Source organism: Ambystoma mexicanum, chromosome 10 (assembly GCF_040938575.1).
Source record: "Ambystoma mexicanum isolate Mex_15411 chromosome 10, UKY_AmexF1_1, whole genome shotgun sequence".
Taxonomy (NCBI): Eukaryota; Metazoa; Chordata; class Amphibia; order Caudata; family Ambystomatidae; genus Ambystoma; species Ambystoma mexicanum.
In genome coordinates this window covers 290929687-290957398 of record NC_090932.1, presented here as the reverse complement: position 1 = coordinate 290957398, position 27712 = coordinate 290929687, and the positions used below count along the sequence as shown (strand labels likewise).

At 49.3% G+C, this 27712-nt stretch overlaps 1 protein-coding gene across 3 annotated transcripts in view; it reads right to left on the bottom strand.

Annotated features, from left to right (window-relative positions):
- UGGT1 (UDP-glucose glycoprotein glucosyltransferase 1) overlaps positions 1 to 27712 on the bottom strand; it is a 2047742-nt gene that overhangs the window by 1046694 nt on the left and 973336 nt on the right. For all 3 annotated transcript variants that reach the window (XM_069617855.1, XM_069617854.1, XM_069617856.1), the window contains one exon: positions 10323 to 10417. In XM_069617855.1, coding sequence (XP_069473956.1) covers positions 10323 to 10417 — 95 coding nt within the window. The remainder of the gene's footprint in view (positions 1 to 10322; positions 10418 to 27712) is intronic.

Genomic DNA, 27712 nt, shown 5'->3' with positions numbered 1-27712 from the left:
ATGCTTGCTCAGGAGAGCACACACGGATCATCCAGTCGTCCAGGTAGGGGTAGACGTGAATCCCCCCCTTGCCTGAGATACGCTGCCACCACCACCACCATTAGCTTGGTGAAGACCCTCGGGCAGAGGTCAATCCAAAGGGCAGGACCCAAAACTGAAAGTGCGAGTCGCCAGCCGCAAACCTCAGGTACTCTCTGTGCTTGGGATGAATCGGCACATGAAAGTAAGCATCCTGTAGGTTCAGAGACACCAACCAATCCTGAAGTTGTAGGGCCTGGAGGACTTGAGAAAGAGTAACCATCTTGAACTTGTCCTTCCTGAGAAGTTTGTTCAACCAACGCAAGTCCAGGATGGGTCTCAATCCCCAGTCTTTCTTTGGGATAATAAAATATGGGGAATACCAGCCTTTGTTCCTCTCCGCTACAGGCACCAGTTGTATAGCGCCTTTCTTCAACAGGGTCAATATTTCCTGCACAAGGAGCAGATCCGGAAGCTTCAAAGAGAGATTCCCCAGTGAATTGTCGTTAGGCCACTTTGGGAAGGGAAGACAGTAGCCGTGGGCGATAGTATCCAGAACCCACGCATCCTAGGTAATGGCTCGCCATTCTTCAAGATGCTGAGACAGTCTGCCCCCAACTGGCGAACCATGGGACATGGCCTCATGACTGTTTTGGAGCGGCTCCGACTCCGCAACCACGCAAATCTGCGTATAACGTTGCTCGCAGCCATGAACTGGCTAACACTGTCGGCCGTTGGCCCCAAAGGCGTTGCCGAGAGCATTAACTGCTTCGCGTCGAAAGCGCCGAAGGCTTTGGCCTCGACGTCAACAATGGTGCAGACGGCACCGAGGGATGATAAGAAGGCAAAGCCTCGATGTCCGAATCCGACGGACACGGCGCAGATGGAGTTAACACTGTCTTCGAGCCCTTAGAAGGTTTCTGCGGTCTCGCTGGGGACGAGTACCGAGCCGGGAAGCACGTCTCTTGCGACTATCCTGAACCTTGTCCGAAAGGGGACCTCGAAGGTCCCCAATGCGAGTCGCGGAGAGGACCCGAGCCCTAAGGCGTGCGAGCCACGTTACAAGACCATTCCGTGCCGGTTTCATTAGAAGGTGCGGCCGTAACCATCCCTTGCGATTGGAAAAAAGCCAACATTTGTTCCTTAAAGGCAGCCCATTCCTCCGGAGTCGAGGACTTCGTCGGGCATGCCACTTTCCTCGTGGCTCCATCCTCCGAGGAGGACGGGGAAGGCGACCGGTGACGGCGCTTCCTAGAATGCCGAGACAAGGAAGAAGAATGGCAGGAACCAGTCTGGGACCGAGATCCCCGGGCCTCCTCCCGATGCGGAGAATAGCCTCTCCAGTGATTGGTGGAAACCCCCACCTACCTGAAGCTTCCCCTTATGCTCCCGCAAGGCCTTGGCAGTCAGCAACTGGCATTTTGAACAGTCGTTGGTGTCATGACTATGGCCCAAGCACCGCAAACAAATGCGATGCGGGTCGGTGATCGACATTTTAGACTTGCAGTCCTGGCAAGACTTGAAACCAGACCGCGGAGTCGGAGGGGTTGAAGAAGAAGACCTCTCTACGATGAAACACAAGAGGCGCGCCGAGTTCTCGAAGCAAACACGTTTGCGGGAAAAACAGAACCGAGGCTACGGGCGCCATGCGTCCTATTTATAACATGCGGTGACGTCGCCCTCCACGGAGGCCTTCGAGGGACATCGACCCGACGTCATCGACGCAGGACGCCCTCTGCCGAAAAAGTTTCCAAAGTGCACAGCTGTGGACATTACATGTCAAAGATGTGGAATACGTTCGAGGACACAATCCATTCACACTATTGGGTATGCAGAGTTTTCTAGGGTCTGTGTCTTCTGCAACCTTTCCAGCATCGTCCCAGTCTTCCACTCTGTTCTCTCACTGCCAGTCTTCTCCTTGCACTCCGCCCCAAGACTTCAGAGAAACAACTTACTCTTGGTGATGGTGACAAAGGGATAGATGGAGTAATAGGCTCTAATAAAGGTTGCTTAGCTCCCTGGAGATCACGAGAGTTTTGAGGCCGTCTCCTGTGACCCAATATGTAAGTAATCTTAGGGGGGCTAGAAGATAAAACCTCTGCATGTGTCATGTTGTACGTATCCCCTCTTGATCTCATATGGGTAATTGAGCAGGTAGAGGTCAGCTTCACTTGATGGGCTGTGTAGTGGGCATCCCCCATCTCTTTCAGAAATTATATTTCAATGTGACAAGACAATGGGTGGGACAGAAATGCACTTGGAGATAAAAGAGGAACAAAGAAAAAAAACTCTCACGCATGCTCTCTTGTTGCACTTGCAGAGTCATGCCAACAGCTAATCTACGCTAAAACATAGCAAATCAGACATGCCACCTGCCTTGACACATGAATACCTTCAGACTGAACAATTACTTACTGGTAATGTTCTTTCTATGGATTCTTCTACCACACATTCCATGACCTTGATTGATTCCTATCCAGCGTCAGCTGCTCGTAATTATTTTTGACAGGGGGTGTAGTATGCTCGACAACGGCGTGGTCGACAACTCCCTTATAAATGGACGCACCATTCCTCGATCGGACGGGACGTCGTATAAAAGGTTTTGCTACAGTAAAGAGGAAAGGCATTGAAACAACATTAGCAAACCACCACAGGTTGCTTATCACAATCCTCAATAGTGCAGTCCTGGAGATGAAACTAGAAGAAAGGGGGAGTGGTGTAGTCAGACAAATGTCGCTGCTCCAAACTTTGCATTCCGCTCAAGTCATTGCACAAGAAAGGCGACAAAAGAATGCAACCGGACTATGGTCTATGGACTTCCAAGCGGGGGAAGGCTGGGCGGGCGATAGGAATCTGTTGGAGAAGAATCCATGGAAAGAACATTACGGGTAAGTAATTTCTCCTTCAATGTATTGTATTCTCCCACAGATTCCTCATCTTGATAGGCTCCCAAAGCAGTTGCCATGCTGGAGCAGGGATAGAAGTTAAATCAAAAAGCTATGGGAGAACCACCCAACCGAAGCGCGCATCAGCCCCGCGGGTCAAGTCTAAGCTGGAACGCTTGTCAAACGTGTGCAGAGAAGACAACGTTTCTACGCGACGGATGTCTCTGACCGGCAGTCCCCTCTGAAGAGAAGAAGAAGCAGCCACGATCCCTCTGGTAGAGTGGGCCATAAACCCAGCTGGAACCTCCTTGACCGCGGAATAATAGCATTCAGCATTGCACATCACTTTCCACCGTCAGATGGTCTGTTTGGTGACAGCTTGCCCCAACCTGGACTGTGAAAAGGCGATAAACAACTAGTCATCCTTCCTGAAGGAGCCCGGCATTGACAGGTAAAAGCTCAGCACCCTCCTGGGATCTAATCCGTGGAGCCTGTCCTCATCCTTAGAAGGATGGAGTTAAGGGTAAAATGCTGGCCTTTATGAAATTCCAAAACCACTCGCTAGAAATGTTGTGTGCACATTCAGGGAGACCTTTTTCTTAAAAGATTTGAAGAAGGGGGCTTTGTTAGAGAATGCCTGCAACTCGCTGACCCTTCTAGCGGATTTGATCGCCACCAAGAAAACTGTTTTCAACTTAACTAATCTGAGGCAAGCAGAATGCAAGGGGCCAAGTGGAGCAGTCATCAGAAACGTCAGGACTAGATTCAGGTCCCACTCTGGGACTACAAAAGGCAAAGGGGGAAACAATTAACAAGGCCTTTCAAAAACCATGCCACCACAGGAACAGTAAAGAAAGAGCCCTACTCTAGTGTCTCTTAAAAATGAACATAGGTGCCAGATAGCCCTTCACCATGCCCACTTGTAGAGATGATTTGGCTAGGGCAACAGAAACTCCATCACTGATGAAATGGGACATGACAGGAGATAGACCCCTTTTGCCTTGCATCAGGTCACAGACTTTCTCCATCTGCACGCATGCATGGACGTAGTGAAAGGTCTGCATGCAACCGACAGCACATCCAGTACCCCTTCATCGAGGTCCCAGTCACTGTACTTCAGACTCTCAATAACCTCGCATGTAGGTTGAGAGGGTCTCAGTTCGGGTGAAGCACATAGCCTTCCAACTTGGACAAGAGAGGTCTGGCCTCCAAGGAAGCTGGAAAAGTGGGAATATGGCCAGCTCCAGGAGATTCAGGTACCATGTCCTCATCGCCTAGTCTGGGGCAATCCGCATCAGGTGCGCTCTGAATCTCTGCAACCTCCTGAGAACCCAACGGATGACCGGCCATCGGCAGGAATGCATAATGGAGGTCGAAGACCCACTCCACTAGAAATGCATACCCTAATGCCCCCCCTGGGTAGAAATTCCCTCAAACAGAACCGTCTGCATTTTGTGTTGTTAACAGTCGTACAGGTGTCCTCGAGTGACTCGAAACTTATTCCGGCGAACGTGCTTGGATAAGCCAATCGTCTAAGTACAGGGATACAAAGAAGCCCACACTCCTGAGGAGGGCCCTACTGCTGCCATCAACTTGGTAAAGACACTGGGTGCAGAGATCATGCCAAAAGGGAGCACCTTGAACTGGTATTGTGATTCCCCAATGACAACCCTGAAATTGCATGTGCTTCCGATGGATTGGCACGTGAAAGTAGGCGTCCTGAAGGTCTAGCAACACCAGCCAGTCTTGGAGCTGTAGAGCCTGGATAATTTCCCTCAATGTCACCATCCTGAATTAGTCTTTCTTCAGATACTTGTTCAAGTTTCTGCGGTCCAGATTGGGACAGAGGCCACCACCTCCTTGTGAACCAGGAAGTACCGGGAGTACCAGCCGAAACTGAAATTGTGGGCTGGAACTAACTCCACTGTTCCCTTCAGAAGAATGGCCTGCAGCTCCCGCTCTTGTCGACGGGGAGGGGGATGGGGGAGGTAGGCCTGTCTGGGGGTCCTCTTACAAATGGAAGAAAGTAGCCCCATTCGATCATCTCGGGGACTCAGACGTCAGTGACTCCCTGCCTATTGTTGAAGAATCTGGATATTCTCCCTCCGACTGGTGAAGTATGACAGGAGACCTCAAAGAGGCATCAGAGGTGCCATGACAGTCGATGGACCACAGCCGCCGACTGCCTTGCTCCGCCCCTGCCTCTACCTGGTTGCGTGAATCTGCTGTAGCCTTTCTAGGGGAAAAGTGGAGTAACTTCTGTACCCTCTTCCTCTGCCAAAATAATACGTTTGATGTGGGAGCTGTTGCTGCACTGTATGTCCCAATGACTTGGGGATAAGCTTAGAGTCCTTAAATTTCTCCATGTACTCGTCCGAAGTGGGGCCAAACCGATGCTCAACATCGAAGTATATATCTAGCAATTTTTCTTGGACATTCGGGGTAAATCCTGATTCCCCTCAAATATGCCGACCTGCGTAATACTTTGGACATGCCATAGCCCAATCCATGCAGTCAACTGCATCAAAACCTGCCAGGAGTGCCTGACCTTTGCGTTGGACACCATGTCCATTAAGCCAGCTTTCACATCTACCTCAGAGAGGGGGTCAGCTGCCTCTGCCACAGTACTCCAAAGAATACGAGAGAACTTGGAGAAGGCACACATTTGCTGCCTTAAGGGCCATACTCCCCAAGGCAAAGACCTTTTAAGCCAATGCGTCAACCTTTTCGACTGTCAGTCGGAAGGTTCGCTGTCGATGGCCTTGACGTGACAGGCATTGCCTGCACCACTAACCCCTCTTGGTTCGGGTGGGACGTTAGAAACTGCAGGTTGCCTCTTGCCGGCTTAGATTTCTTGGTAAGCTCTGTGTCGACTGCCGTTGTTTAACACGGGCATTGCCACAAGGCGAGAACCAGGACAACTATCGCCGCGTTAAAGGGCAAAGTCTGTTCTGTTTGCAGTCCGCAGTCAAGAAAGTCAGTCAGGTCGTATTGCGACACCGGCTCGATGAAGCGCCAAGGCCACGACAAGCTTCAGGACCAGCCTCCGGTATTGCAAATTTGGGTGAGCATAAGGTTTGCGCTGCTGAAGTTCCATATCAGAGATATGTCCAGTCCACTTGTGTCAAGGAGGGCCTCCACAAGCTGATGCAACCCATCCTGATCTGCCATAAAAATGAGCAGTGAATCCAAGGCCAAATCAGCGCTAACTCGAATGGGATCGGGTCACCCTTTTTGTCAACATCGACCGCATTGAATCGAAGCACAGCGAACAAGAGTCTGGTACAAAGCTCTGATCTTGCAGTACTGCCTGAGGAGCTTCCTGGGCAGAGGGGGCTACCAACTGCTTGACCACAGGATGACGCTTTTCCTGCAGGGTCTCGCTTGAGGGTGTTCAACCCTTCCTGGCTTCCTTTATGCTGGATGGACCAGGTGCAGTTGGAGCCAGATCGGACAGCGGCGTCGAGGCAGAAGCAGTACCAGCCAAGACCTTTTTGAAACCCTTAAGCATTTCATTTTTAAAATCCTCCCACTCCTTTCTAGACTCACCCTTCGCAAGGTACGACTTACCCTCATCATCCGACGAATTATCAGAATTGCATCTGTACTTGTCCTTGTGAAACGATGATGAGGCGTAATGTGATTTGCTCCAAGAATAGGAGCGTTTCTTCAAATTTGACAACCCTCACAATGTTTTTTAGGCATCGGATCCCTGGTTTGGGGGTGTAGTGCAACCTTTTATACAACGCCCAACGTCATTTCCGATCAAGGAATGACGCGGACGTATACGAGGGAGCTGTCGACACCGGCGATGGACACTAGTGGCCAGAAAGGTAAGGCAGGCCAGTCCAGCAAGTCAAACTGCATGCATGCACAACGCCTCTGCATGCACGCTCTCGCCACAGCTGCTTCCGCCAGCCCTGTTATTTTTGAGCGACTATCTGAGATAAGGAATCTGCAGGAGAAATAATTAATCCATCAAAGAAAATTACCAGGAGGTAAGTAATTTGTTCACCTAAAGGATTAGTGTAGGCAACAACTGCTGTTGAGTATGAACCATTGTTACGCTATTGTACCACAACCCCTATGCAACATCTTATTCAGTACTCTGCAGTGGAGCAGTATTTATTTTAGAGAAATGTGCTCATTTATCACGGTCAAGTTAGACAGTTTGAAAATATATTCTAATTGTTAGAAAGTTCTTTCAAGAAACAAACCAGTTATTCAGTTTTTAAACCTTACCACACATCAATGTTTCTAACCTGAAATTGAATTTTTCTTCGGTCTTCCGCATTCGATTTTTCATGGATTCACATGCTTTTAATGCTTCCAAATTGTCAGACTGGGAATCTTGGTTACATTGATGCATTAATAGCATAATGAGAAACTCAAATTAGTAGCCCATGCACGCATTTTGGTCCATTTGCTCCCTGACCAATGCGATGGCTAGGTTGCCTCCAGAGATCATCTTCAGATTCTTGAACCATTTTGTGTGCTTTGGAGTCTCTATTTAATTTCCTAAAATGTGATCCAAACTAACTTTTATTTGAAGAAACAAAGACAAAAACTGAGGACAGTTATCTAAACGTTCATTCACTGATGCACTACAAGTTGTTACCTCCCTATCTCGAATGTATTAAAAATATTTAAATCAACTTACTACACATCACTTTCCCTCCCTAATCACTTTGAATGCATATCTAAAGTTACTTGTTTAGCAATCTGCAAATTTTAAAACAAAGTCATGGTTTCCCCATTTTCCTTTTTGTTCATAAATGTCAAATAATCTTAGGCACAGTGCTGACCAGAAGCAGTGCTCTACTTGTAACTTTTCCCAGTCCCAAGGGGACCTAAATATATTCTCGCTCTGGTACCAGGTTCTCTCCTCATAGGTCCCATCTTGTGTATTCAGTTGGAATTGCCACTTCAGGACACACTCCCAGGATTTCCCTGAAGATGTCTTGCACTGTCTCTTTCAAATCCTTGTCTTCAATGATCTCTGGTAGGTTCTTGAGTTGAACATTTGATCCCCGGGAACGATTCTCCAGGTCTTCACGTTGGATTTCTAAATATTGGGCTAATCATGAGAGGTTTTCCAGAAGTTCAGAATATTTTCTTGTGTCTTCTGCCAATTCCTGCAAGGCATTTTCTGTGGCATCTGTACGTGCTCCCAGGCTAGCTATTTCCCCCCTTCATCTCGTGCATGGTTTGGTTTATATTGGCCTTCAAGTCTGCAAATTGCGTTTGCAGGGATTCAGTCAGCATAGTTGGAAGATCCTGGAAGCATTGCAGTCTTTCTACCCTGCTCATCGCCATGTTTGGGGTACTGGCTGGTTCTTCCTGTGTCTCCCATGGGGTAGCGAGGCTGTTCCGTCTGCCCTCCTGCCACCGGCACCTTGGTAGGGTCCCTTCCTGTTGCCTTCTCGCACGTTTATGCCTGCAGACCCTTCTTTGGCTTTATTCCTGGGCATTGAAGACTTGTGGTGATTTCTTATGGACTGGTCTCCTGCAATTAATCACCTCAGCCTGGGGGATTGTCACCATTAACATGTTGCTCTCATTGCCACAGGTGGTGTGGTGCCAGAGCTGCCCCCACCTCATCCGTCTCCACAGCTCCTCAGGAATAATGGACAATGCTTGATGCATTTGTGCTTGATGTATTGGGCCTCACTTGCAGGGTGTGCTCCCTCACTCTTTCCCAGGTGCCCTGGGTTGCTAGTGCAGCCTTGGCTGTAGTCCTTGTGCCCTACTGTCCCCTGCGGGTACAAACTGGAATTCCCAAGCTTGCCACCACAGGTGCAGCTTTAGGCTGTAGCCACCCACCGATCGTGCTCCTCCAGTGGTGGTGCTCTCACCCTGTGTCTCGCGGGTCCTGAGCGCTACGTGACACTCCAGCTGTTACCTTTTGGACCACATGTGTGCGGCTGCCGCCTGGCGTCTTCAAAAGGACTGCGTTGCCACCCGGCGTCTCAAGTGGATCTGCTTCATCCCTGCCACCGCTTCCCTGGGCTCCATGCAAGTGGATCTACCGCTCTCACCGCTTCACCGGCCGTGTTACATTACAGGGCACCCGTGGCTGTCTCCCCAATGGTGGTGGACCTGTGCGGTCTTCCTCCACGGGTGCTAGAGGACTCTGCCACCTCCCGTCTTTCAAGTATTCTTGGGCCACTGCACTGCCCATGTCTCTGGTGCCTGGGGGTTCTCTTTCTGCCTGGGCTCTGGTGCTTCCAGGGCCCCTTCTGCCATGTCATGGGGTTCCATTGGAGAGGACCGCTTCAGTCCACAATTTCGAGCAAGGGCCATATGCTTTCCCATATTGATCGAACAGATTTGTTTTGCTGCTAAGCTAATTTGTTTGGCCCCGGGAGAGCAGAGCACTCTCTTTCCGCCCCGGCGGCCATCTTGGATTCCTTCTGGACGTATATATTCTCATATGTACTTGATTAAATCAAATCAGATGTCTGCTGGGACGTTGGGACAAAAAGCACCCTCAAAAAGTCTGAGATGATCTATAGCAGTGTTCACCATGGTTGACCACCAGGTCTTAATAGGTGGTTTTCAATCAGTGTTCACATGTCGGGTATTGGTTGTTATGATCTTTTTTGAGTTACATAACACCATGAGCACTACAGTTGTAAACCCTTTCTAATGGATACATTCCTGCCACAGATTCCTAACCTTTAACGTTTATCTTCATGCAGTTTGCTCTCAAAGTAAGTGTCGCCAACCAGCTCCAAGGCCAGCTATGTCACGGGCTCCAGGTGCAGATACGCAATCAAAGCAACAACAGAATCATGTAAACTCTGAGAAGCCAACACCATTTCCAAAGTTCTTTTTTTCTGCACAGCACTCAAGGATATTTTGACATGAGTAAGTCACTTGAGTTTTTTCCTCTCCTTTTTGAGACATGGCTCTGCCTAAATTAGCCTTCAAATCCTGTTAAGAATGCCAACCCTCCATCTTGGTGATGGTTCTGCACTCCACTCCTCGTCTTTTTTGTCTTGACAAAGGTCATGACACTGAAGAGTGCAGATTCTGTCAGACGATTATGCTGAAGGCTGTCGGTGAACGGGCAGCAAAGCTGTTCCTGGCCTCATCTAAAATCACTAAAAGTCCAACACTACCCACAAAATACTTACCTCTGGTATTGTGCTCTCTGATGGATTCTCCATCAATAGGTTCCTCATCTTAGATTCTGAAGTGCCAGCTGACGCTGCCAAATGAGAATCTAAGATGATAAAACTATGGTAGGATACAATCCATTTGAAATGATCAACTGAGAAGATACGTTTCCTCTTTTTGCACAATGCTCTGTTGCTTGACAGGTAATTGTGCGCTACATAAATCCTAATGCATACATACCTATGTACCTAACATGTTAATCCAAGTAGGTACTGCTAGTTGAATAAATCTACAAACCTGGTGCTTGATGGCATCATATAGCAGTTGCCTCCCAGAAGGTGCGTCAAAGTCGCCAACAATCCAGAAGGTCACCGGTCTCACAAAGGTCTCATCTGAAAAGGTGGATAAGAGCAAAGAAATAAGATAAATAAGGATAAAAGGTACATTTGCAGCCATACAGCTCTGCATTTAATATTAGCTACAAGTCATTTTTATGGAAATAATATTTGAAATCTATAGTAAGAGGAAAGCAGTGAACACCCTCCCTGGTAAGTAGTGCAGGAATGAAGATTGAGCTCAACAAAGGAGCGCCACTCTCTGACATAGCACTGTGGAGTTTTCAGGCTCTTTAAGTATTGGAAGTGAGGGAAGTGCCAAGTTATCCCCGACTTGTTTGATAAGAGCCAAATTAACTTGTTCTTCACAAGCCACATTTTAGACTAATGTGTGTGAGACTTCAGTGCCTTCAGATAAAGGAATGAATGTTAGAAGCCCCCGAGTTCTACAGTTGGGTATACATTTCCTAAATCTATGCTAACTGTAAGGGTGTAGGAGGAGGAGACTGACACACAGGTGGCATGCTTGTTGGTATACACTTATTTTTTAAAGAAAAGAGAAAACCTCTCTCTCCCTAACTCTAAGAGGGGTAATCTGTGACTCAAATAAGGAACTAAGGAATCTGTCAGAATGTCCAAGTAAACAAAAGAATCCACTGGTGTAAGTCAAAATTACTACTTCTATCCCTTACGCTATTAAGTAAACTACAGAGATACTGGGCCTTCTTGGTCCAGAAGGACTCCCCTCTTCTGGACACTGGGTTATAGTTTTAGTTGGCAGGTGGGAACTGTTAGAATGACTCCCTTCTCTAGGCCTATGTTCGATTCCAGGATATAACACAAAGGTCCAGTTTGAGGCTCTGTAATGTTCTCAGTTCAAACTCAAAAGTTCAAATTCAAACATTCCTTATTGCCCATAGTTTCCTCTCCATTGGGTTCCTGGAGAATGCCTACCTTCTCTAGGTATCTTGCTCTTAATATTTTAACTGTGCCAGAGGAATAACTCCCTTCCCCGGGCTTTCTTCTACTTGGTTTCATGGTACACAACAGGGGTAGGACTTCTTTCCCCTGACATCCCTTGGTTTCACAGTACACAACGCCAAGGGGTATGGCTTTCTTCCCCTGTCCTCTCTCCGGCTTTTGCCAAACTTCATGGGCGTTGGGGGAATAACTCCCTTCCACAGGCCCTTTCACAATGCCAGGGGAATGACTCCCTTCCCTTGGCCTTTCTCAGGCTTCTCACAATGTTCACAATTCTGGGGAGGGTTGAGGACACGGGGGGGGGGAGTGGTTAGCGGGGAATTACTTCCTTAACCCTGGCCTTTCTCAGGATGTTCACAATGCCAAGGGAATGTCTCCCTTCCCGTGGCCTTTCTCAAGTGTGTTGCTTCCTGTGAGCCTCTTCAGTGGCTAACGTGGGTGGACCTGCTATACTCCCCTGCCAGGTACTGTCCCAAAATCAATGCACAATGGATGCACTCCTCTCTCACTTGGGGGTGCTCGACCCAGTCTCTTTCACTCTGTATATTTCTTACTATACCCAGTTCACTCTCCTGCTGGGTATAGTACTTTGTCAAAATGTTCTTATGCTTGCACCCAGGATCCTACACCCTCTCACAGTGGTTTCTCTTTGCCCAATCTTTCTTATGCTTACATTCAGGCTCCAAGACCCACTCACATGGGCTTCTCTTATTCTCTCCATGGATCCGGCAGCCTCTGTACCTTCCATGGGAGCTCCGGGTCCTCTGAATTCGTCCCGTTCTTCCCACGAGACTCCCAATAGCTTTCCGTCTTGTTCGGTTTTCTCGCCGTTTACTTCAGCTCTGCAGCACTGCTCGGGAGCCTGCCTGTGCATCTCTGCTCGACCGCAGTGTTCAGCATGTTCTCACGCCACTGCTTTCTTCTCCCTCATCTGTTTTCGGTCTGCCTCTGCATGGCTGACCTCTGGGCCTCCGAGACCTGTCCCGGAGCCTGTCGGTGCGTCTTTGCTTGACCAAGCGGTTTGGCGTATTCTCACCCCACAGCCGCCTCCTTCTGTTCTTGGTCTGCCTCTGCACGGCGGGACTTTTAGGGACGCAGTCTCTTCTTCCAGGATGTCCCGGTCAGCAGTCTCAGCTTCTCCAGTCGCAGGACATGTCCTTCACTCGCCGTGCCTCCAGGGAGGGTCTGACAACTGCGTCAGTCCTTCCTGCATCTTTAAGCTACTCGGCATCCGAAAGCTAGAACGTTCATTCCAATTCCTATGAAGAATTGTGCTGGCTCTGCGCCGCCTCCTCGTCTCAGTATTGCAATGGGTATTCACTGGGGTCACCCTACTCTTTTTGTGTCACAGTCATGGGGTTTTGATTGATCTTACAAACATACATAGGAGAGGTTACCTGATTAGAGGAAGGTAAAGAAGGAGGTGTGAAGGAGGGGCGTGAATGTATTGGAAATACCCTGTTCTCCCCAAGGTTGTCACTAGTCCCATAGGGGGTTTCTCTCCCCATGAGATCCACCCTCTGTCTACCACCCCTAGGGAGACTATCGGGTAGCGGCCTCACCTCCCTGGCCTCATGGGAAGGAGCTCTCCCAACAGGAGAAGTGACACACATCCGGGGATTCATCACATAACATATCCCATATCTGACCTGGCTCGCTTACTGCTAGCTAGGGTCGAGAAATCAAAACAAGCTCCCATGAGATGTGCTTGGATGAGAAGTATATAGGGTATCTGTGACCAAGCTGGTACCCTGGTCTTGTCAGGAGAGAGCAGGAATCCTTCTCAGCCAGGGTTGGGAGACCTACCAGGGAGAAATCTAGTGCCCGTCCTACCCTGGAGGGAGGACGGGTCTCTCAATTGTGCCGCCTGTGTCTCAGCAGTCCACATCTAACTCTTGCAATGCCTCCAATACAAGGTGTGTGTCAGTGTTTCTCTGATGTATTTAGAGACATGTCATCCAAGCAAGAAGCAGCCTCAGAATTAAAAGTACAGCAGCTTCCACTCATGCCAAGAAACCTCAAATACTATCGCCCATCTAACACACTACAGCAGCCCGCAGTCGACAACCAGAAGAGAGAGAGCGGGTGAGAGAAAGCACAGCATGGACATCCCAACCCCTTGGCAATACAGTACTTTGTAATCAGCAGTGGAGAGGGAAAGATCCACAGACGAGAGCCGCAGCGTTCACATGTAGCAAGGAAAAAGGCTGTGCAGGGTTGCCACACAAGGACGGCAGACGCACAGTGCAGTTCCTAAGCCCACTAAACCAGACTAATACAGGGAATCTGATACCATAACTGTAGGAATTACTTTGGAGCCACTAAAAGAGGCTCAAACCACAAATTGGAACACAGCCTCTCAGGTTGTCATTTACTGATGAGAAAGCATGGAAGAAGAGGACAGGGTTTAGCGCTGTCTTTCTAAATTGCATTGCATAATGCTCATCCAGGATGGGGAAGGCAGGGCCAGATTGGCCAGGGAAACTGAACAAATCCAGCGACGTTGAGGGAGGGGGGTCTAAATAAGCAGGAAGCAGAAAGTGTGGGTCTTTTGGGTGAGGTCAGAATAGGTGGACGAACAACAGACCAGCTGGGGAGTTGGGGGAGCAGCATTGAGGAGGCATTTTTGAGAGAATGTGATGTATTGGCTAGTGAGTAAAAGTGGTACTGCAGTGCAAGTGTTTGTGACACAAGAGTGGTTAGGAGAGTTAGTGTAGGTATTGATTGTGAGGTTTAAGGTACACTCTGAAAGGAGGATTTCTGTGTAGTAGGAATAAGCTAATTACCTGTAACTCCTGTTTTCCAGCATTGGTATCTTTAATTGATTCACATGGTGGTTGAATATTTCCCATCAGGCTTGGAATCCTCTGTAACATGAAAGCAGATTACCTTTACATCTTTTAAACTGCTTGTCACTTTTGTGCTCTATTAAGAGTAACTTTGGGACATACTGCCCACAGCCAATTAGATAGCTCCACCTGTGGAGGCCATCTTCAGATTTGGCAGCGTAACATAAGGTGGCAGTTTGAGCTAAGAAGAGCCAGAGATGGGTAGGAGAGAGGGTTGGCATGTTAATCTATGAAAGATATAAATTCTGCAGAACAGATGTTACATGTAAGTAACTTACTCCATCTCCAGCATTACATCTTTCATAGATTCACATGCTGTTTGAATAAGATTAGACAGCAGTACCTACCTACACCCAAAAACGAGCGAGACATAGGTCAACAGAAGCAACAAGTCACCTCTGGAAAACTCATCTCATGCGAACAAGTAGTGAAGCACTGCCTGGCTAATGCGGGACTCCTCCCTGGAATCCCTATCGATGCAGTAGAACCTTGTGAAGGTATGGACAGACCTCCATGTGGCTACCCTGCAGATGTCGAGCACGGGAAAACCAGACAGGACTGCTGTAGTAGAAGCCACGGCCTTCGTCGAGTGGGCTCTTGGGAAATGCACAACCACAGCCATCTAGCAATGGAAGACTTTGAAAGGGCGTTGCCCTTGCCGGAAGGTCCAAAGGCAACAATTGTTGTGACTTGCGGAAACTCCTTAGTGCGAGCCGCATAGAACTTGATGGCTCAGTCGACATCCAGGGATTGCAAGGATCGCTCCGAAGGAGACCAAGGACAGCCAAAGAACACTGGAAGAATCAAGGGTTCATTAAGGTGGAATGCAGAAGGACCCTTTGTCATGAACTAAGGGTTTGTGCGAAGGACTACCTCAGACTCATGAAAAGTCAAGGAGGTAGGCTTTTCTGGAGAGGGCCTGCAGTTTGTCCACCTGTCTGGCTGAAGTAATGGCAATTGGGAATGTGATCGCCCAGGAGAGAAACCTCAAGGAGGCCCTGCCTGTGCAGAGGCTCAAAAGGGGGTGCCCCCATTAGCTTTTGGAGTACCACTTCGAGTTTCCAAGCAAGAGTAGGAGTTTGTGCACAGGGAAAGGCATGAAAGAGTCTTTTGAGGAATTCTTTCAACAGCCTGTGGGACCAAAGAGAAGGAGTCCCTGGGGAAATTGTGTAGCGTGAAATCGCTACTAATTGGACTGATGTGGCAGGTTTGCCCTGCTGCTATACATCACAATAATCACAATTATACATTAAGGGCCTTGACATACACATTAGACCTTGACATATTCATTAGGCCTTGCCAGATACCTGAGGCCTTACTCTCTCAACTTTGTCTCAGCCTAAAGCCTCCTGCTGCACCCTCTTCTGCCTTGCTCAAACCCCTCCTTAGCCCTGCGAGGCTCACACCCTGCGTCACCTTGCAAGACACATCAGTGACCAGCCCCAACAGCTTCTCTATAGCTGTGCCTAATATCACCTTATAAGGAGTATAAGAGTGTTGACGCCAAAGCTGCTTACTGTTATTTCAACGTAAGGTACTCTGCATGGAACCGCAAGGCTTTAGAACAACAAGCTGCTTTCTGTTATTACAAAATGTCTACAAGTGTCATGGAATCATTAGGAAACAGTAACAATATACTAGTGCTGATGCTTATGCCATGCTATATAACATAAACTCTGACCCATTAGGGGCAGAGCGCTCACTTTGGCAACTGATCCACGCACTTGTCATTCTCTCTCTCTATTGCAATTGCTGTATTGTATTTACCAATAAGAAACCTTTGATTTATCTTACAGTCTCCCGAGTATTACTTCATGCTGCGGGGTCCTTAGGGTGGACCTGCCCCGCCTTGAGGGGCAAGCTGGCCCAATTCTCCATCAGGACCTTGATAGAAGTGTCCTAAACTAGCTTGCCAAGTATGGCAAGGCATCTGCTGCCTGAACCTGTAACTGTTCCAGGCTTGATTTGTAGTCCAAAAAGTAAGGTGCTTCCATTTGCTTCTGTAGCAGAACAGTGTAGATGGTGCTCATGCCCTGGCCAAGATGTTTCTGCAGTCTGGTGGTAGTGGTATGCTTTGGAACTCTAGGGCTTCAGGAGCCAGGTCGTCAAGTTGAGGGACGCCGGGTCGTGGTGCAGGACAGACCACCATCTCTACAGAGGAGGTCGGAGAGCGGGGGCTAGCTGATGCCGGGGACCACTGACAGGGGAAGCAGGTCTGAGTACAAAATGTGTCGATGCCAAGCAGCGGCCACCAGGATCATTGTGCAGTGATGTTGCATGAGTGCACTGAGAACTCGAGGCAGAAGCATAATCAGGGAAAAAGCGCAGAGGAACATTCATTCCCATGGGAAGGAGAACGCGTCCCCTAGGCTCCCACCTCTGCGGAAACCTGCTTGCAAATTCTTTTTGCATTTCTTGTTGTTCGACGTCATGGAAAGATCAATCTCTGGATGTCTCTACTCGGAGAAGAGACAGACAATCTGGCGTTGGTGAAGTTCCCATTCCTGGCAGGACCCGAGTTCCCTGCTGAGGGAGTCTGCTATCTTATTGCGAATCCCTGGCAGATGGAAGGGACATGCAAACATGTGGGCCCGCCGCCGAGCCCAAATGCCTGGGCCTCTGCTGACAGAATCAGTGAGTGGGACCCCCACCCCGGTTTGTGAATATTGAACATGGTGGTGATCTTGTCCGTGAAGACACAGACTACCTGGTTCAGTAACTGAGGCTTGAAGGACTTCAGAGCACAGAACACCACTCGCTGCTCAAGAACACTAATGTGTAGAGCTTTTTCTTTGGGTGACGACAGCCCTTCGGCATGAAATTTGTCTGTGTGAGCTCCCCAACCCACCAGCAAGACATCCGTGGTGACAGTGATCTGATGAGCTGCGAGGCAAAAGGGAGCACCTTGAGTTAGGTTGAGACGACTCCACCCATTGGAGGGTGTCTCGAAAGGATTGCATGAGATGAAGTTTGTCCACCCAAGGCCCTGAGAATTGTTGCCAACGGGCACCCAGGAACTCTTCAAGTGGTCTCATTCGGAGTCTGCAGTGTGGAATCAAGGAGACGCAGGAGCACATCAACCCCAAGAGGGACTTGAGAGAGCGGACTGAAGCAATCAAAAGGCGTGCTAGTTGCTGGACCTTGTTGAGGGTGGTATTCACCCTGTCCTCCGACACCCTGTCACCCTGTGGCGACACACGAGAGAGTGTTGAGGCGTTAGCCCAACAACAGTGAGTTCTGAACAGGACTCAGGCAATTCTTTGCAAAGTTCAGAGAACCCCAGTGACGTTAGGCATAGGATCGTGTCGTCGGTGTGCTAACCCGCTATTGGAAGCGATGGTGCGTGCACCAACCAGTCTTCCAGATAAGGGTGTACATGAATTCCTGAATGTCTGAGGTGGGCTGCGACTGGAGCAAGACATTTGGTGAAAACCCTTGGCGCTGATTTTAATGCAAAGAGCAAGGCTTTAAATTGATAATATTTTTCTGCAACCTTGAAGCAGGTAAAACGCCTGTGTCGTCAATGAATGGGGATATGGAAGTACACATGCTCTACGTCTACAGAAGAGAGAAAATCCGCTTTTTTCCAGCTGGCCTGAAGATGTGAAGTGTCACCATGCGAAAAGTTTGAGACTTCAGGAATTTGTGGAGTCTTCTTAGGTCTAGTATGAGACTACAGCCTCCTGAGTCTCACCATCAGAAAGTATCTGGAGTGTAGTCTATGCCCCGCAGATGCGCTGGTATGACCTTGATTGCCCCTTTGTTAGGAGGGACTGTACCTCTTGTAGGAACAGGGACAGGTGTCTTTCCACTTTTGGAACGGGAGGAATGGAGAGGAAGGGCCCAATTAACGCCAGCGTATGGTTGTGCTGAATAATGGATAATACCTGTTTGTCGGTGGTGGTAGACTTCCACTGTGAGATAAAGTTGGCAAGCCTCCCCCTACTGGGGTGTTGAAGTGGGGGTTCGAGCTGGGGCCTGGTCAGGCCTGCTTCGGCACTTAGCATCTGGAGGAAACGCTGCATCGTCGCTGGTTTTCCCGATATGCTTGTGATTTTCCCTTGTAACCCTCTTGGGTGTTGCTGGTGCGAAACGTCTGCTGATGGTAGGAGGATCTATAATCCATCGAAGAGCTTGGAAATCTTGATTTCCTTAAGCAAAAGGACTGGCGTAGCTGTTGCAGAGTACCCAACAAACAAGTTGTTTCTGTATCAGCCTTGATGGCCTGCAGGGTTCCATCCACACATTTGCAAAGTAAATACATGCTGTCAAACAGCAGGTTCACTACCTTGGACTGGACTTCCGGCCGGAAGTTGCTGACCATAAGCCAACCGTGGCTGCATAACACCGCCCTGTTACCCATTTGTCTGAATCCTGTGTCTGCAATGTCCAAAGCAATGGAGATTATATGCTCTGATGCCACTTCCCCCTCACGCAGAAGTGTAAGCACCTCATCTTGCTTATTGTCTGGTAGAAAATCAAGTACTGGTCGCAGCTTGAACCCAGAGCTCCCAGTCGTAGTGGGAGAAGATTACCAACGAGTTAGCCATTTTTATGGTTGAAGCAGCCGTACAGATGACCCTCTTGCCAAAAGACTCCAGCTGTTTGCCTTCCTTGTCTAGGGGCACCATACAAGGGGACGAAGTGTTGGCAGAGCGCTTATGGGCGGCTGCAGAGATGACCAAGTCCGGGCAGGGTTGTGTGCAGAGGCATTTGGGTACTGAATCTAGGACCTTGCACTTCTTCTAGAAGCGATCTTACTTGGACGGCGCTAAGAACAGATTTCTCAAACTAGATGACCGTCCTACCAAATATCACCCAGAACAGGGATGGCTACAACTGACTTTCTGGCAGATTTCCACCATTGATGAAGTAATCCCTCCTTTTTCGGCTCCTCTGGGAGGAGATCAAATAGCTTTGCTGCTCCTGACAGGAGCCAATTTCGTCTGGAGGGACGCCTCTTGGAGGTAGATTCGCTGGCTCGCCATCACCTGGAACTAGATCCTCAAACTCGTACACAGAGTTAGTGGGTGGAGAATTGTCTGACGGATATTCACTGGCATTGGTGTCCATAGATGCGAGGGTGGCTGGTGGCAAAAGTGGGGCAGTACAGAGGGTCCGAAGGACGGTGGAGAAACCAAACCACCTTCCTCAGGAAAAGCATGGGGCTGCGAGAAAGAAGGCAATGGTGGAGCTGGGAGCCATTGCTGAAGCTCTGAAACCATCGCCTGTAGTATTGACAAGATATCCATGGTTATGTCCCGTGAGCCTAAGGGCGCGGGGGCCTGGTGAGGTCTGGAAGGCGTGTCAGCGTGGACAGGTGCCTGCTTAGAGCTTGCACTTCGAGACAATTGAGCAGGACCTTGTTTTGGTGGAGCCGGTGGTGGCATACTATTAGGAGGTGGCACACTACCCTCATCATCATCAGAAAATAGCCTTTCTGGTATGTCCATGTCAGAATCGGCACCCTGCTGTAGCAGTTGGTCAGGGGGTGGGAAGATAATGGGCAGGCAGGGGACAGCAGGCAGTGCATATGGTGCCAATGAGACTAATGGTTGAGCACGAGCAGCCTGGGAAAGTAAGACGGTGCTGGCTGGGCCTCCTGATCCACAGCAACTCCCTTTGGAAAGGATGAAACCAAAGGCCTGTGAACAGCCTTTGTCGTCGATCAAGCATGTGCTTGTCAACTCATTGGGTCTAGCTGACAAGGTAGTTGGTGCAGTTGACTTGGATGTAGACGAGGTTGACTTGGTCATCAACGAGGTGGTCGACTTAGTTGATTTGGTCGTCAACAGGGTGGTGGTCATCCGGAAGAGAACTTGGACCGCCCGTGGGCCATCGACAAGGATGGCGTAGAGGGAGGGACAATAGCCGTGGACGAGCAGCACTTCTTGAAGAGTGTTGTGAGGATTTTGAGGGCATTCTCATCGCTGTAGTTGTCATCGAGGTGACCATAGTCGTGGACGAAGCAGTCAACAATACTGTTGACGAAGGAGCAGCCAGAGTGTGTGACCCCATATTACTTTTTTGCCCTCTTCCCTCTGGAAGATTCTTTATGGGACCTCGACCTCTTTGATGAGGGAGTGCGCTCCAGGGGTCTGCTGTGCCTGGCAGAAGCATAACTGCAGACAGAGGCTGGATGCAGACAGTGGGGGCACTGCTCATGAAGATCCTCGATGTACACATTCTTAAAATGACAAGTCGAGCAGGCCTTGAACAGGCTTTTCTTCCACGTGTCTGTTATGTCATCCACAGTCTCCTGAAAGCCTCAAACATAATTCAAGCAGTACAGCAACCCTGGAGGCAGCTGAATTTATTTTTTTCTTCCATGAATGTTTCACGTGTCCATATATCTGCCCCACCTAGCCCCCCGAGACTTGCGAGTTGCCGGCGCAATAGAAAATAAATAAATAAAATAAATGGGCCGAACTTTCCCACCAGCTAGCGAGAAGCAACACGGTACCAAACCAGATGGATTTATCGAAAAAACGAATCAAAAATAGATAAGAGTGTACTCTGCCAGACCTGGAGAAACACTATGGTTTTGAAAAAAAGGACTAAAACGGCTATCTTAGTTGAAGAGTGCCCAGTGACGAGGCAGTAGCCGCATCTGTTTTGATGGATTGAAGAGAATAGTCCACTTCCTTGCCAAAAAGGTCTTCCCCCATCAAAGGTCATATCTAAAACATTTGCCTGCACAACAGGTCTGAAGTGTGTGGCTTTCAGCCAGCCTTCCGCTTTGTAGGACAGCAGCCTTGGCAATCTGGCGGAATACTCTTTCGGAAAAGTCAATTGTCACTGAGATAGAATGGTCTGAGGCAGATTTGCACTTCCTGAGCAGTGCAAAAGCTTCTAGTTTGTCAGGGAGAAATTCTGGGACTGGACGGATTTCGAACCACAGCTCAGGGTCATATCTGGTCATAGAAAGTCATGGCAGTAGGCCAACGAGTGGAAAGCAGCTCATCCAGGAAGTCGTCCAACAAGCCCCATTGCCTGCTCCCTTGGCCGCGCAGTAGAAATTGGAACTGGTGGTGGGTGTTTCCAACCAAAAACATCAGGTATTTCCTGTGCTTGAAAAGAATCCACACATGGAAGTTGCCATCCTTGAGTTTCAGGGATATCAACTTGGCCTGCAGGTTGAGGGCCTGGAGGATCTGGGTGACCATCTTTGACAAATACAAGCGCCTCCGATTTAAGATGGTAAATAAGTTTCCATCTTTTTCCAGGACCCAAAAGTAAACAGATTACCAGCCCATGCATAGCTCCAAATGGGGCACTCAGGTTATGGCCCCCTTCGGCAGAAGCTGATGGACCTCCTCCAACAGGGGAGTGTCCAGAGGCAGGAAGCAGTGAAGGGCTGGAAGGAGGGTGGTCCTGTGTGTGTTGAGGTAAAGGAAGGCACTAACCCAAAAACAGGACCTGTATGGTCCAAGCATTGCCAGTAGTGCAATGCCACTACGCAACAAACAGTGGCAGACGCCCTTCCCATCTGAGTCAAATGGACATTGGCCAATTCACAGGGACATAGAACTGGGGGTTTCTGCAAGGACAGTGCAGGCGACAAAACCCCCTTTTTCTGGGTCCTTCTGTCTCTGACTGGGAAGGGAGGATGGCGCTCTGACGGCTTGCCTAAGGGCATATGGCCCCTACCGTGGTGGGCATAGAAGGTGAAGTGCCAAAAAGAATGACCCCTTGGAGCAGAGGTAGGGGGGGCTGCTGTACAGTGGGGCCAAGGACGTGACCAAGACCTTGGTGGCTTGGAATTACTCCAGGAATTCTGCAGCCTCAGCCCTCAAAAGGCTTTTCGCCATCAAAGGGGATATCCTAAAGCTTCAACTGGACATCAGGTGAGAAATCCCCAAGTTTCACATCACGGCCAACCCACTGCCCATAGCACATGCTACACAATCCGTTGTGTCCAGGCTGGATTGCAACATCTGGCGCACAGCATCACTCACCAGAGAATCAAAACTCTTAACTATTCCATCAGCAGGCATTCAGCTGCACCAGAGATCACACTCCAGAGGTCAAATGAATACTTGGCTTGGATGCAAGGAGCATTGGCAGCCATCAAAGCCACTCCTACTGAGGCAAAGACCTTGCCGCCCATAGCATCCAACTTCTTGCTTACCTGGTCTGGGGCTTAGAAAGGAAACATCATGGACTTCAAAACTGCCTTGGTGGCTTGCACCACCAAACTCTCCGAGAAAGGATGTGTGGAAAGGAAGCCCGAATTTGTGGGAGCCGAGCAATGCTTCTATGCAAGGTCCCGGTCCACAGCAGCAGTGGTGGACTGGCCTGCAGGGAACTCTGGCGAGTTCATGGTGGGCTACTGCATCATGGGTCTCTTTTGTGCGATTACCTATTTTATTTCCAAATTGTTTTATGGGAAAGGGGTTGGGCTTGCTCACCTGGGGGATCATGGGGCTACTTTGAAAAACATTTCCAGGGCCAATGTTGGTTCCCAGACCGCCCCTGCACATTAGGTACCAAAGCTGGCTTTCCCCAAGCGGTAAAGACAGGGCCCACCAACGCCAGGATGAATGATAACAGGGTCTCCAGTTGGGGACCCTTGTCAAAGATGTCTGTAAGGTTGTACCATACCTTAGGCCTAGTGAAGGCAGACAATCTCAGTGGCTCCAACACTTTCACTAAGGTTTCTGAAAAAGAACCATGAGGCCTACCAGAGTAGAGGATTGCAGTGCCTGCAAAGTAGGAGCAGAGTCCTCGGAGGCATCGCTAGAGCGAGAATTATGAATCTGCTTGATAGAGGAATACTGAGAAGAGTTTAGTATAATAGAGTCGCTGTGGGAGAGGTACCTCTTCATTTGCTGCTGCTTCTTGTCCTATTGGAATGGAGAATATTCCTCCATAGACTCTTCCATTGCGACCTTCTTAGACTCTGCACTTGGGTACTTGGAAGGCATTCTAATAACATTTGTGGGTGTAGGTGAAGAGCTTTACTGCACGCTCTCCGGCAGCTGTAGCGACAAGGAATTAAGTAACTGACCAATTGGTGCCATAGGACCCCAGAAAATGTGCCCCCCACTACTTTGAATGTGAATACCGCAATGTGCAATTCTTCTACCACAACCTTGCTACCCACTGATGCAAATGCCACGTTACCTGTGTCTAGGACCCCAGAAAATGTGCCCCCCCACTACTTTGAATGTGAATACCGCAATGTGCAATTCTTCTACCACAACCATGCGATCCACTACCACCAATGCCACCCCTGAACCCCACCTCAAATGTGCCCTCATCAACGCCCGATCCATCAATGCTCACGCCCTAGACATCACGACCTCATCACCACCCTAGATCTAGATCTTCTAATGGTCACTGAGACCTGGCTACATGAAGCCTCAGGCCCCGCTCTATCCCTCGCTCTCCCACAAGGCTATGCCATCACAAGACAAGATCGCCTGACCACAGGAGGCGGTGTCGCTCTCATAGCCAAACACTCGATCACCATCAGAAAAGTAGACAAAACTATCAAAAATAACAGTGACTACCTTCAATTGAAACTCACTATCTCACACCATTGCACCATCACCTTACACCTCATCTATCGGCCACCAGGCCCCTTGGGAGACTTTCAGGCCTCCCTCACCCACCTCCTGGCTGACAACCTAAAAAAGTCATCCAAAGCCATTCTCCTCGGTGACATCAACCTAGGCTTAAATGACACCAAAGACCCTGCTGCCAAATCACTTGACGCAGCCCTAGCCACTCTAGGATTCGCCAACACCATCACAGACCCCACTCATGCCCTAGGCAGATCATTAGACTGGATAGCCCATCACAACTGCCCCCTCACAGTCACAGGCAATACCCCCACCCCGTGGTCCGACCACCACACCATCACCTTCAACATCCCCACCGCCACCCCATCCCCCCTCCCCCAACCCTTACCACCAGCCCTCACAAGAAGTGGCCGCCAACTAACCAAAGAAAGACTCTTACCCTTCCTACAGGGACCTGCCTTTAGACCCCCCCTTCTCCAACGACCCAGAAACCCTTGCCAAGAATTACAATTCTGCTATCTCGTCAGCAATCAATGCTATCGCCCCACTTAAACCGCGCAAAACCAAACCTACCAGCCACACCAATGCTTGGTTCACCCAAGACCTTCTCAAATTGCACACTGACAAACGAGCAGCTTTAGCCCAATGGCAATCATCCCATGATGATAAAGACAAATTCAACTTCAAATCCCTTGCAAATGATTATAAGAAAGCCATCATCAAAGCCAAAGCCAAATCCTTTGAAGATAGAATCTCTGAGGCCAAATCAAACTCCAAGGAAATGTTCGCCATATTCAGGGAACTTGAGACCCCTACACCCACCCCCCAAAACTTCACCAAAGATAAAGCATGGTGCGATGACATCCAAACAGCCATGCGAAACAAGATCAGCTCTCTCCAAACCAAAATTCTGAATACCAAACTAGCGCCCCCTACCCCCCCACCAACACCCCCCTCTCCTCAGCCACAGAGGCCCCCCCTACCTTCTCATTCAAAACCATCCAGGAGAAAGACATGATCAACATCATGAAAAATATCAAACCATCCAATTGCAAAGGAGACCCCTGCCCCGTCTCCATCATCAAAGACTGCACAGACATCCTTGCCCCTTTCCTAACAGCCTTCCTCAATGCCTCCTTCTCCACGGGGAAAGTCCCCTCATGCCTCAAGGAAGCATGGGTCCGACCTCTCATAAAAAAACCGACACTTGACCCCACCTCCCCTAACAACTACCGCCCCATAACCACAGTCCCATTCCTCCTCAAGATTCTAGACAAGGCAACCTACCTGCAGGTCCAGCACTTTCTCGAAGAGCATAACCTCCTAGGACTAAGACAATCTGGCTTTAGGCCTAGACACGGGACAGAAACCGCCCTACTCGACCTCAAAAACCAAATGGATGACGCAAGGGACCAAGGCAAACCTGTCCTGCTCCTCCTCCTCGACTTCTCTGCAGCCTTCGATCTTGTAGATCACGACATCCTTTGCCATCACCTCACCTCCACAGCCAACTTCTCCCAAGAAGCTACCACATGGATCACCTCCTTCCTCCAAGGCAGGACCATGCAGGTCTTCTCTGACCTAGCTACTGTGTCACCCACCATCATGCTATGTTTTGTGCCCCAAGGCTCCTGCCTTTCCCCTACCCTATACAACATCTTTACCCGCCCCCTCTTCCTTATCCTCGACGCCATGGGCATCTCATACACCAACTACGCCGACGACACTCAGATCCTTCTCACATTAACAGGTGACTATGACACTGACTGCGCAACTCTCAACGACATATATAACACAATCCAAATGTGGATGGCCATCAACCGCCTTTGCCTTAACTCCGACAAAACTGAGCTCCTACTCGTAGGTTCCCCAGACACCCTCAAGAAACTTGACGCCCAGTTTAGTCACTTCACCATTGACTCAATCAGAATTCCAGTACTGGACACAGTAAAAACACTAGGGGTCTATCTTGACTCTAACTTGTCCATGACCAGACAAGTAAATGCAATCGCCTCCTCTGCGGCTTACCATGCAAAACCCCTCAACGCAATCAGGCCATTTCTGTCCAAAGACACTTGCACCAACATAGCCAGAGCCATAACTGGTTCCCGGCTAGACTACTGTAATGTTCTCTTTCTAGGGACCTCTAACAAAAACCTCGAGAAGCTGCAAGTAATCCAGAACAGCGCCCTGCGTGCTGCACAAGGCATTGCCAAGAGAGAGCACATCACTGCTGCCAGAAAAGCATCACACTGGCTCCCCATAAAGGAAAGGATTTTATTCAAAGCGTTAAGCATCACCCACAAATGCATCCACCTCTCAGCCCCAGCGTACCTATCCCAGAGAATCCACCCGGTCGCCTCCACCAGACCTACCAGGACACCCTATGCCAATATGCTCTCCGTACCCAGGGTAAAAAGAGCTAGAGCAGGTAGCGCCAGCTTCCCCTACCTTGCTGCTCTACATTGGAACACCCCGCCCACCTCTCTGCGAGCTGAACCCTCATTAATTGCTTTCCGCAAAGCCATGAAAACTACCTTGTTCACCTAACCAACCCCACATGTTTAAACCTTCATGACTAACATGTATGATGTACTATGGTGTATGATGTATTATGGTGTATGATACTACTTATCGCTTAACACAGGATCTTGCCTTACTGTAACCCATGGCACAACCTGTACCTGTACCTGTAACTAAGTTCCCCTGCAAGTAACAGCGCCACAATGCCCCAGGGCTGCCTGCGCGCTATATAAATGTAATAAATAAATAAATAGTGGTCGCTATAGACGTTTAATAAGCAAAAACTAAACCTATCCATCCTTAACTCTAAGGGGGTTTTCCTACTCTGACGAGTCTTTGGTTTTCGTCCTGTCTCCCCGAAAGGGGGAGCATCTTCCCATGAGGCCATGCCGCTACCCAATAGTCCAACTGGGGTTGGTACTCAGCGGGGGGGGATCTAATGGGGAGGGATCCCCCATGGGGCTAGGGACGATTTCGAGGAGAGTGTGGTATGGTCACAACACATCCCACACTCCCTCATCCTCATTCTCTGAGCATAGTACATTAGTCACTCATGTCCATGTAAAGTAGATAATTGTAACGCTCACCTGACTCCCACGGGGGCGCTGGCCTGGTTCGCGCTGCTGTGACCTCGTCTAAGGTGATGTGCAGGGTTCGGAAGACGGACTGGACCGGGCCCCAGATCTGGCTTGTCTGACTCGCAGAAGTATCCTTCTGTAGGTGAGAATAGGGGGTTAACTGCCTGCGGGGTAATGCAATCGGCCTCCCATTTACCCCTCTCACCCTCCTCAAAACCCTGCTGTGCTTCCCCGTAGCGTCTCACCTTAGGGTCTGGAAGGACGAGCTCTCCATCCTGCTTCTGATGCAGGGGCGCGTTGGTATCCAGTTACGTCACTGGATTTTCGGATGGGTGAGAACCAAACTTGCTTGGCTTCCAGGTAAGTTTTTCTATAAGTGGTTCCCCTTGTGTCCATGCATTAATGTTCTAATGCTAGTGTCTTTTTCCCCATAGGGGCCGGGGTACGGAATGCCGGGGAACAGGCACCGACCCGAGGTGAGCGGTGAAATCCTTGTGGAAATCAGGTAAGTCTTTAATGAGTGTTTTGGTAATGTCTTTTCATTCACTCATTAACGCTGATGTCTTTTTCCCCTTAGGGGCCGGGGTCCGAAAATGCCTGGATGCGGCGCGGACCCGAAATGAAAAGGGAATGACCCAACAGGTAAGTCTTGACATGGAGTTTTAGCTTCCCTTTTCCCTTCTTTCTCTCACCTTTGTTCTTGTCTTTTTCTCCCTAGGCGCGGGGGCGCGACTGCGAATCCGGATGGTCGCTGCTGAACATGGAGGCGCCCTGTAAAGGTGAGTAGAATGCGGCGCTGCAGCGATCGATGCGATGTGCTTTTAAAAATAAATGTCTTCCTTTTCAGGATTGTCGGCGAAATGTCTCTGGGATGCAGATTTAGCAGGTGAGGCC